General features: G+C 42.4%; 1 protein-coding gene across 1 annotated transcript; it reads right to left on the minus strand.

Annotated features, from left to right (window-relative positions):
• Positions 1 to 1,069: 1,069 nt before the first annotated feature.
• On the minus strand, positions 1,070 to 11,266 carry klhdc4 (kelch domain containing 4). Its single transcript, XM_005935026.3, has 13 exons — positions 11,044 to 11,266; positions 10,767 to 10,858; positions 9,666 to 9,744; positions 8,882 to 8,980; positions 8,365 to 8,501; positions 8,147 to 8,239; positions 6,622 to 6,784; positions 6,457 to 6,535; positions 6,150 to 6,358; positions 4,661 to 4,880; positions 4,367 to 4,555; positions 3,976 to 4,092; positions 1,070 to 2,494 (listed from the first exon to the last, which is right to left on the minus strand). The coding sequence occupies exons 1-13, from the start codon at positions 11,140 to 11,142 to the stop codon at positions 2,322 to 2,324; spliced, it is 1,749 nt and encodes a 582-aa protein (XP_005935088.1). The 5' UTR covers positions 11,143 to 11,266; the 3' UTR covers positions 1,070 to 2,321.
• Positions 11,267 to 11,654: the final 388 nt, after the last annotated feature.

An 11,654-nucleotide genomic window follows, 5' to 3' on the forward strand; every position in this document is an offset into this window, starting at 1 on the left:
AAGGCAGCCATCTCCTCCTCTATTATTCATCAGTCTCTTCTCATCCCTTGTTTGCTATGCTGACGGAGGATAAAATAGGTCACCCAGGGATAGGCTGGTGCTCACACGGTGACTGATGTCTTTCCTGACATCGTGCACTTGCCCTCTCATCCTTCCCTGCATGCCTCACTCCTCTTTCCTTTTGCCATCTTCCTGTAAAACACTCCGGCTTTCTCTCCACCTTTCCCTGCTCTTCTGCTCCTCCTCCTCAAATGCAGTCATTCCCCAGCTCAGCTGAGCTTGTTTGCTTTTCCCAGTCAAAGCGAGAGAAAGAAAATTTGTTGCCAACAGCCATCTGCAGAGGGCACACCAACCCAATTATGACTTTGGAATAAAAGGAATGAATGATGCTGCGTGAAAGTCCATGGAAATGGCACAAAAAGCCTCTTTATATCTCAAGCCTGATGTTCTAGGTTTTGTTTTTCTTAAATAAAAAAACCTAAACAACAAAAACCTTATAAATATTATAATGCAAATAATGTTCTCCACCTGTTTCACTGACTGCACTGACACAGATGTCCACCAGATGGGAACAAATCCAAGAAACGCACAAGCACATGATAGAGTGGTGGTACGGAGGAACAGGCATTTGTTCAAGTTAACTTGAAATCTCTTCTGTTTTCAAAGCAGGCTCCCATTTATTAAAAACTGAACAAACACTGAGGACTCGCAAGAAGAAAATAAATTGGAGATCATTTATCTGACATTCAAGAGTGGGACCACACCTCATACTCACCACTTCCCTGTCCATATAGAGCTCCCCACAGAACACACACTATAAGCCGTTTGTTCCCGTTTTCTTACCCCTCCCTCTCTCAGTTCATTCACTTCTCATTAGTACATGGGGATCAGCCCATCCCGGGAACCGCCACCTTTCCCCTCTGAGGCCTTCTCCAAACAGCAGCTTCATATCATGCTCAGTCCATTGTCATCATCAACTAGAAATGCTGGCAAACCTACATGAGGACGTGGTCCCAGCAAGTGAAACACAAAATAAATGATGCAGTGTATTTAAAGATGATTTTTTAAAAAAAATTTACATTAACCACACATCACACGACAGTAGTTTGTAGGAGTTTTTTCTGTGTGGTGCCACACTGAGAATTATAACTCAACTTTGCAGTCCGCCCATACGCCTACAGTTTTTAATGTCCTTTAGCCCTTATTTTGTTTTTCACTATCATTTTTATTCCATCTGCTAGCTAAACAGGACCCCCAAACTGATGTTAATTTTCTTCCGTGTACGCTGGATTTGTTAGCTGAAGCCACAGTTTGTTACCAGGATAAACACAACAATCTAGGTTTAGTCAGAATATTGATTTTCATATTTTTGCAGCGTGGCTTTATTCTGCATCCTCCCTGCCTTTCCACGCATGCATGGCCAGTAAGGCGGAAAGAGACCTAGCACAGAAAACACAAGTCATCAGTAACAGCTATGACACTGATTATGTTTGTTCCTATTTTCCTGACTCTGGCAAAATAGAAACAACATGGACAGGATTGTCGGAGCTGCTGGAAGAATCATTGGTAAACAACAAACCACATTAGATGAGTCGGATCACACTGCCGTTTTAGGGGAAACTCAGTCTATCATTGTTGACCAAGAACACCATCTTTATTCTGATACTGAACTAACACCCTGAGGATGATGTCATAGGATGCCTCTAGCTACTAAAAAGGCGTAAAAGGGGTAATTTGGGCCAAATGTAATTAGCATACCAAGTAACAAGATGCTTTGTTATATTTCTATAGTTTTATTGAGGCTTTATGTGTGTGCATGTATGAATGTGCGCTGATTATTATCAGCATCTTTATTGTGAATTGATTTGTGAACCAAAGACAATTTCTTTTCTACTGTGGAAAATAAAGTTATTCTAATTCCAAGTACAACTGAGTTGGAGGTGGGTTGCATTTGCTCACTTGCTCAGCTACACTCAAAGACACGATAACATGTCGGCAGCAGTGTGTGAAACATGTCAGCATTGCTTTGGTGAAATTAATGAATTAAGTGATTTTATTTCAAATGAATGAACATTTTGACCTTTACAAACCATCAGTCATTTGTATTTGTTAATGTTTTCGTTGTGAAAAGTGAATGTAATTGATTCATGACTGAATTATTTTCCCCCAGACTGTTCAAAAGGCATTTTTGAATGTTATATAAAAGTTTACCCATTACAAAGAAAAACGTTTTACACACACACACACACGCACACACACGCACGCACGCACACACACGCACACACACGCACGCACGCACACACACACTTCTGCGTATCCTGCTACTGGTCTTCATAGAAGACTTTAGCCATGGCGAGGGCGACCTTGGCAACTTTCTTGTCCTTGGCGTCGGAGCCCATGTTGGCACGTGCCAGTCCTATCCAGTACTGCTCTGTACGGTTCTGGTAATCCGTTACCGTCTCCCCCTCCTGCACTGCGGGGTGCTTTTCTTCATCTGGAAACACACAGTCAGGTGCAGATGTTAGACGAGGGAGCGCCCTGCATAATAGAGACGCTAACGTTACTGAGCAGATGCAGCCACAACACAGTTGCATCTCCTCTTAAGTAGCCAGAGCTGTAGTTTATTAACAAAAATCTCTTTAGCATCTGTAAATACAACATTGGTAGCATTACCAGAAATGTCAGAGCTGATGTCTTTGGAGCTAGGGAGTAGTACAAGGATTATTGCTCAACCAAAGCCAAATCTGTGAGACTGATAACTCGAGAATTTAAAAATTAAACAGGTGTAGGGACAAAGCTGAAATCTGAACTAATCCAGAGTTATTTACACCTGGGTGCCAAAATAAATATCCCATTTGCACACATGCATATGCTTGCATTGTTGAGCTGTTTAGAACAGCCAACTGCAAATGCAAAGCAAAAGAAACCTGTCCATAACAGAGAGAGAGGGAGACACTAACGCTGCACGTGTTCAGGTGCTCTCTCTCAGAATGAATATCTTCGTGCTGAGTATAGCTGTGGAAAGACCGAAAAATGGCAAGAAGCAGAGGTTGAAACACAGCTCTCTAACTTCCTGGAATCACTGCATCAGCTCAGAAATCCTGATTCAAACGTGGGAATGTGGGAAGTTGGGCTTCTGAACTCATTTCAATTAAATTCAGCCCAACAGCTTCTGTTACATTATCTCAGCATCAAGGCTGAAAACGTAACCGCAGTCGTGTGAGTAATTAAAAACTGACGTGCACACTAGAGACTCTAGACATGGTTCTTCAAATCTGGGACACTGCTGTAAACGTGGCTGCAGGTTAACTTCTCAGATTGTGACGAACACACTCCAGCCCAGCGCCATCGGCTTTGTGTGCTCTCAATGCCCGACACGATTGGGTGGGAGCATAGGTAGGACCAATAATGGAATATAAACATGTCCATTGACTCAAACACTGAAACCATACCTACTTCCTGCTCCTACCTACATTTTATTTTTAAGGCAATTATTGTCTCAGGAGGAACTTTGTCATTTTTTAAGCAACAGTTCTCCAGGCCTTTCAAAAACAACACACAAGTTGTGTCTGTAAAACAGTTTCGCAACAACATGATTTACAAAAAGCTATTAGCTGAAAACGAGGTATCTCTCAGCACGGCGTGCAGTGTGTCCTTAAAACAAATGAGGAAAAAAACAAACGTATGCAAAGTAAAGTTCAAGATGAAGAAACATGATCTCGATGCTCATTTGAAAACACGAGCAGGGAAAAATAATAAAACATTTCACTGAAGTGTTAAATGAACCCCTGAGAGCATCTTAATGGAAACTGAATATTAATACCTTTATGAAGCTGCTGTATTAGACTGCAACAGGCGGTGTACAATATAAACAGATGTCATGCACATCCTGAATGGGACTCTGCACTTGTTGCTCATTATAAATAAAGAGCGCACATAAGTGTCGGCCATCGAAGAACCTGAATAATCTCTTGCCTTCCTCGTCCTCGCTTTCCTCTTCAGACTCCTCTTCCTCCCCCTCTGCTCCCTTCGCCTCCTCCTCTTCCTCTTCATCGTCCTCTGACTCAGACTCTTCCAGCCACTCCTGTGTCTCTGTGGAGAGACCATCATAAATCCAAATGAAACCTCATGCCCCTGACTCCCATCTTAACAGCACCTCTCTCCTGCGTCAGAGGATATTCAGACGTTAGCGCACACACGCACGCACACACACACACGCATGCATGCACGCACGCACACACACACGCACACACACACGCACACACACACACACACTGGCTGCTTTAATTAAGTGCGCTGAGCTGACGGATTTCGTTTAAGGCCTCTTTGTTGTCGCTTTTGGACTTTTATTGTCCGGCTGACTCACTTGGGTCCATTTCGACCAGAACCTCCCACTGGTCCATCTTGTGCAGGTCCAGACAGTAGAAGTCGTTCAGAGTGAACTGGCGGTCACCCACCTCAAACATCCCCCCGTACAGGTAGAGCTTGCCTTGTCGCACTGTTGCCATGGCGCTGGACCTCGGGCAAGGCTCGATGAGCGGGGCCGTGGCCGACCCTAATGACGATAAAAACAAAACAAAAAAAAAGACCCTGAAGTTAGGTAAACAAAGATACTGAGAACTTCTTTCCTTTAGTTTAGCACGAGTGTGTGTAATCTTGCCATCTTCTTCCTCCTCTTCCTCCTCCTCCTCCTCCTGCACCTGAGGACCAGGAATCACTTCCTTAATGGTCATCACTGTTCCGTCCTCAGTGATGATCTCTTTGATGATCTCAGTGGGTCCTTGAGGTGCCGCTGCCTCCTCTTCCTCCCTCTCCGCTTCCTCCCCCTCTGCCATATCCTTTTTCACCCTCCGCCGTTTCTTCTTCTCTGTCTTGTTTCCCTGGACAGACACACAAAGAAGAAATCAAATAAAACTGAGCACACAGAAAGTAAATGGTAATGATAAATGGACAGATTCTTATACAGCGTTTTTCTACTCTCCCAGAGTACTCAAAGCGCTGTATACAACATGCCACATTCACCCAATCACACCCATTCTCACAAGCGCTGTCTCTAAACTGAGTGCTTTTTCCTGACGACAATCAGACTCCGATGGATGCATCGGAGAGCAACATGCAGACTGGAGGAGCCAGGGATCAAACCACCAACCTTCTGATCATATCAATGCTCTTTCTTTTAAACTTCTGTTTCATGGAGATGTGCAAAATAACGTATATCGGAGCAGCAAGTGTCAGATGTGACGTAAATCCTGTAAAATCTCCAAATGTCCATTGAAGACAGATGTTGTACTACAGCTGGTGAAGTGATAAGAACACTAACACATCAGGCCAAATTCATCCACCGAGTTGGGTTGGGTTTGGATCTAACAATGCACAGGGAGTCATTAGTTATTACTAATCTCTGCTCTCTTCCACAGGCTGCTTTTTCTCCCGTCTTCCACCCCCCTCAGCCCCAACTGGTTGCGGTGGATGGCCGCCTTGAGGCAAATGTTGTTGTGATTTTGAGCTACATATATAAAACTAAATTAAATTGATGGCCATGTAAAGAATGCATGTGGACTGTGGGAGGAAGACAGAGTACCCACAGAGAACCCACACAGAGAGGGAGAACATGCAAACTCCACACAGAAAGATCGCAGCTGGCTGGCAGGTTTGAACTCAGGAGCTTCCTGCTGTGACAGCTGAACACTGCACCGTCATCCTGCCCCGATACAGTCTGCATTTCTTTATTCCTCTTTGATGTTGTCTTTTTTCCTACCTTCTGAATTCTGCATTGCATCAGCAGCGATGCTTTATAACTGAACACACAGCAGCTTGCCATCAGACCCCCTCCTCTGCACTGGGCTACATATATGCGATACAAACTATGGACCAGATGAGCTCAAAGCTGCTGAATGTTTGTGATAAAGTGGATCTAGAAGGGAAGTATGAAACTGTGGCTCGACGTATTGCTTATGCTGAGCTATAATTCAGAGCCTTTGCTTTTATAGATCTCAATTTACTACTCCTTCTTTTATGCACACACAGCAATTATGAATGACACCACAGTGTATCAGTTTCCACACTCAAACCACTCAGATCTATAGGTGGAGGTAATTTCATCCTGGAAAGGACCACTCTCATCAGGACAGACATAGATCGTAGCTTACCCTGAGCACACCGGGGAACCAGCGGTTTTTCACTGTGTCATACAAGTACAGGTCATTGTAGAAGTCGCCCTCCAGCGACTCTTCCTCTTCCTCGTCACAAACCCCACCAAACAGCACCGCCCGCCCAGCTGGGCCCACCGCCAAGGAGAAACCAGAGCGAGGAGGGGGCTTATTGCCAGAAGGGTTCAGTCTGGACCACGACCACTTCTCTGCAGGACAGAGGAAAAGTCACAACATATACCACGAGGACAGGAGCAACATCGTTAGACTTGAATGATTTTGTCGTTAACAACTGAGTGTTGTGTACCTTGACCATCTTTACCCTCTCGCTTCAAAAGGAACATGTCAGAGTGGATGGTCCCCTTCTCGACATCCTTCTTGACCCTCTGCATGAACGCACACGCAGTTTAATCAGGCTGTACAACAAAAAAATGACAACAATACGGGGGAGGCGGTCAGACGACACACGCACCACTTTGGAGTATCCCCCATAGATGATGACGCCCATGCCGTCTGGAGTGGAGGTCATCTGACAGGCAGAGCGCGGGGAGGGGGCGGAGCCTGATGGAGAGAGGCGTGACCAAGAAAAGGTGTCCAGGGAGAAAGAGTAGACATCATTGTAGTAGATAAAATCCCTGCAGGGTGAGGAGGCGGAGGCGGGAGCATAAGGACACTGGGCTTTTACACTGAAAAACTGTAGGGATCCACAGATGCATCAGCTAGTGTCACTACTGTCGTCAGCAGCGGTGCATGTTTAATGAAATAGCTTGTGGAGCCACCCTGGGCAGCAACAATTTGAACTATTTTCTGTATGACTTTATCGATCTCTCACATCACTGTGGAGGAATTCTGGCCCACTCGTCTCTGCAACATTGCTTCAGTTTATTGAGGTTTTTGGGAATGTGTTTATAGATAGAGGTCCTCTCTTAACGCCCGTCTTTGACTGGGTCATTGCAGCACCTCGATTCTTTTCTATTGAAGTTATTCAGTAGCAGATTTGCTGCAGTGCTCAGGATCAGTGTCCTTTTGCACGACCCAGTTTCATCTAAGCTTTAGCTGTCGGACTGATGGCCTGACATCTGAATCTAGAATACTTTAGATTCATGGTCAGAGCAGTTCATGGTCGAATTGCGCAGGTATGCTATCTTTAGTTTTCTCCAAAAGGTGCTAAGCATAGTCTAAATAGCTCTATACTTTGGTCTTGTCGGTCAAAAGTACATTATTCCAGAAATCTTGTGATTTGTTTAGATGCAATTTGCTGTCATGCCCTTTTTGGGGAGAAGAAGCTTTCTCCTGCTAACCCTTCTAAACAAACCACTCTTATACATTCCCATTCTTATTGTCATGTCATTGCAGACTGAAATTGGGGTTAATTTGCTGGGAAGAGTTTGGCAATGTGTTAAACACCTGAATTCTCCAGACCTACAAAACCTGTGCTTTTATAGAGGTGCTGAGAGGGCATTTGACTGTATGCCCAAAACATAAAATCTCCTTAACAAAATTAAAATTTCTGTCCACAAAAAGTGTTAATATGTTACAAGAAGAGTCAGAAACAAACACCGAGCAATGTCCAAATGCCGACGCAATCTTCTAATTTACTGTCATGCTCCTTATCTATTTATTTAATAGTAAAGGAACGCAGTAGAACTTTAGGAGCAATATATTCTGAGTTGTATTCATGCTTGAAGTGATTTTCATTTACCAGTCCCCACGATCGACGAGTCAAATTCTGACACAGTTTTGAGCCGGCCAACATTTCGCAGCCTGATTAAACTTCCATTATAAGCAGGGGAAGGAAGATGTCTGCATAAACAGAGTGAGATAAGTATATACGCAATCTCTTACACACGTCTTCACAAATTAATTAGATTTTTTGCATTTAATTTCAAATAATAAATGATTGATTTTCAGCGGATTCAGTTTCTTTGTCACTTCATCCGTTGCTGATATCAAGCAGACCGTGACCACCATGACACCTGTTCAGTGAGCCTGTTTACCTGGTGCTCTCGTGGAAACCTCCAAACACCAGCAGCTGCTTCTTGCTGAGGACCATCCGATGTCCACTGCGGCCCGATGGACCGCCCGGTGCCCTGAAAAGTAAAAACTAACATAACATCTGTACAGCAGCTGGACTTGAGACTCTGTATTTACACAATCCATCTATCAGCAACAACTTCCAATTACTGCATCTATGCTTAGCAGCCTTTGTACGCACTTGATGTTCTCCCAGGTGTGTGTAGCAAGGTGCAGTACCCAAAGGTCCTTGTAGTGATAGAACTGTTCCCCATTTGGAGAGGCAAACTCTCCACCAAACACCCAGAGCTGTCCCCCGCCCTGAGGAACTACCACCGCCTGAGTGGAGGAAAGAAAGGAGAGGGGGAGGAGTGAGGCGGGGGGGAAGAAGACAGCTGCAAAAACAGCACGACATAAGACAGTTTGATGTCCTCAGATTTAACTGGTTCCCTTGTAAAAGGCTGTCTTGTTGTGATGATGTGCGATTGCTGATAAGTTTTAAAGTTGCCCTCTGATCTGTGCTACAGCAGACTGCCCCCTTGTGGCTGAAATGATAAATCACAACACTATGACAGCACAAATTTGACCCAGGTACTGGCTGTGTGGTGAAAAAGTGTGGTGTTTGCTGGTTTATCAAATGCTAAGAAACCCCTGAGATGTTTAGTTGTAAACTGTGTACCAAAAGACATTTAAGAGTCTTCATCTGGGATGTTGTGTACCTGATGAGAACAGCGTGGTGGAGGAGGGTTGGGGATTTCTGATTTAACCCAGGTATTCTTCCTGATGTTGTAGAAGAACAGATCGTTGTACAGATACGTCTGCAAAAACAGAAAACCACAGCAGGGTTTTTAAAACTGTCCACACAAAATCAGCCACGGAAGCCTTAGGCTCATATTAAAAGCGTGTGATGCTTGCAAATAATTATAAAATTTTTAATTCGAAATCAACACACTGTGAAAAAAATCCAATCAGAAAGCGGAGGGTTGTACTATGAAGTAAAAATAACCGGTGAGTGAGGTCTTTGAGCATCACAAAGACGCTCTCTCTTAACCTGCGAAAATCACCTTGGTAACTTCTGTTGAAAATGTTTAGTCTCTACTCTGATTGGTTGCTAGGGTCAGTTGAAACACACAGCAGGTTCAAACTAGCATTGGCTGTCCTGACAGGTGCAGCAGCCTTTGAACACATGATAGCCCATACTCGTTCTTTAGTGACACAGGTCGGTGTGATGACATTTGATGTTGTTGTAATAAAAATAATAAAGTGCAGCCCATGCAACAGGGAGAAAAATACATAGAAAAAGGTGCAAAAGTGGACTACAAAAAATACCAAATAAATAACAAATCAACACTGCAAGAAAAACAAATATCAGTGAAAAGAGTGTTAGATGAACTGTTTCGCTGTGTAATTAGCTGCTCATTCACACTAGGAGACATATACTGAAGGTTGGTACACACGACTGAGCACTAATGCACAATATCATTTATTGGACTAATCTGCTACCTTCTTTCCATTGAAGAATTCTCCTCCAAACAGGATGAGTTCATCTTTCTCAGGATGTGCAGAGAGGGATCCATTCAATCTAAAAAGCATGAAGAGGTAAATCATCAAGCGATTCTGCTTCCTGTTCACTTCAATAGTCCCCGAGTCTTTTCTTTAGCACCACAGTCTGGCTGAAAAGTGTTGTTTTGAATACAATCTCTGAGCTTATACTGGATGGACTCTGGTGAAATTGCACTCAGTGCACTCATTAACGACTCCGTCAAAGGATGATTCACATCCTTTTTTATTGATCCCTGAAGTTCTACTTTTGGACCGGCATCAAAATGAATGAATGAATTAAACTTTTTGTGTTTTTACTGCAGACTACGTGCACAGCTAACTAGCACATCCTTTGTACTGTGCAGAAGACTTGTGATGGTGTAGAAAACACTGGTAATAATGAAAACAAGTGGAAAGAGGCAGAAATATGTCCTCACTGGTGCTAAACAGGAGCAAATCCCCCAAACTGTACTTTTTATAACATTGGAATAATGTTATAATGTACAAAATCTTTTAATTTCAGTGCATTTAATTTAATAAATAATGGATTTGTTTATTATTGACAGGGACTAGCAAAAAACTGAGTTGGCATTTCTCTTGTCTACACTGTAAGTCATTTGAGTGAATAATATAAAATCCAAAACTAAGTTTTTTTGTAATTTTGACCACAAAACTACGTCAAAACCACGATAAAAAATACAAAATTATAGAAAATTATATCTTTAAAAAAAATCAAAGGTTGGGATCTGTGGTTGTTTTCTATCCCTCTTACACACTTTCTTTTGCATTATTTTGGTGATTTCTTGTGAATTTCTGTCACTGTGCATTCCTTGTTGATGTTTTGCTTCTCTCTTTAGTCACTCTGTATCTTTGATTCATTCATCTCTTTACGCACGTTTGTTGTTTGGTTTTTTTGCCTTATTTTGGTGATTTTTATGTGCAATTTATGTTAATTTGCATCTCTTGTTTTGCATCTTTGTTTGTGGGTCACTGTGATGTTGCTTATGACACTGAATTTTATTTATATTTTCCAAATATTGAGCCTGACTCTATGTTTTTCACCTCGGTGATGGAGGCGGACACGTCGTCTCGACAACCTGGGTTTTCTTTGCGTCCAGACTCTGAAACTCAGCGATCAGAGCCTCCAAATCATCCTGCAGGCAGAAAAGGTTAAACGGAGAAGAAATCAAAAACGCCTTTATGTGCTCATCTCATATTAAAGATAATTTGATTCAATAAATAAATAGAATAAATAAATAAATAATCTGCGAAACGTAAAAGGTTTGCAACAGGATAGGGCTTTCCGATTCATCCTATTTTACTTTGATTTAATTGTTACCTCTTCTCGTTTGGACCTTTTTGAAACCTTTTTCTCCATTTTGGCAGCTGTCTTCTCGGCTCCCTTAACCTTCTTCTCCTTCTTGCCTTTTTTCCCCATGGCTGCTCTATAAGCGGACAGTTACTCGTAAAATCTTCAGTTCTTTTGACTTCAGTGCCACATGGAAGCCAAAACAGCCTCTCACGCCGGATTTCGATGCTTTTCCTCTGACAACTGAGAGGTACTTCCGGCAACAAACCTGACGTCAGCACGCTGTTGGTATGTAACAGCGCCCTCAGTCGCGGAGGAGGACTACATAACCGATAAGGCGCTCATTCCCTGCCAAAATGAATCAAATAAACGCGTCATTAAATAAATAATGAAATGTGACACTAATTAATTTATTAAATGTTTAATGAATTCATTAATTAGTAACATATCAAACGCTTTAAATGAAATTAATTGACATTTTATTAATTATTTGTATATTTAATTAATTATCTCCATTTCAATGAATGAAAGACACATTTAATTAATTATTTAATGATGTATACATTTAATTTATTTACTACACCAGAAAGCTCCAGAAATCCTTTTCTGCATTTATTACTCCATCAATTTTGAAAGGACTC

Source organism: Haplochromis burtoni, unplaced genomic scaffold (assembly GCF_018398535.1).
Source record: "Haplochromis burtoni strain Fernald_Lab_line unplaced genomic scaffold, NCSU_Asbu1 Contig_188, whole genome shotgun sequence".
Lineage (NCBI taxonomy): Eukaryota > Metazoa > Chordata > Actinopteri > Cichliformes > Cichlidae > Haplochromis > Haplochromis burtoni.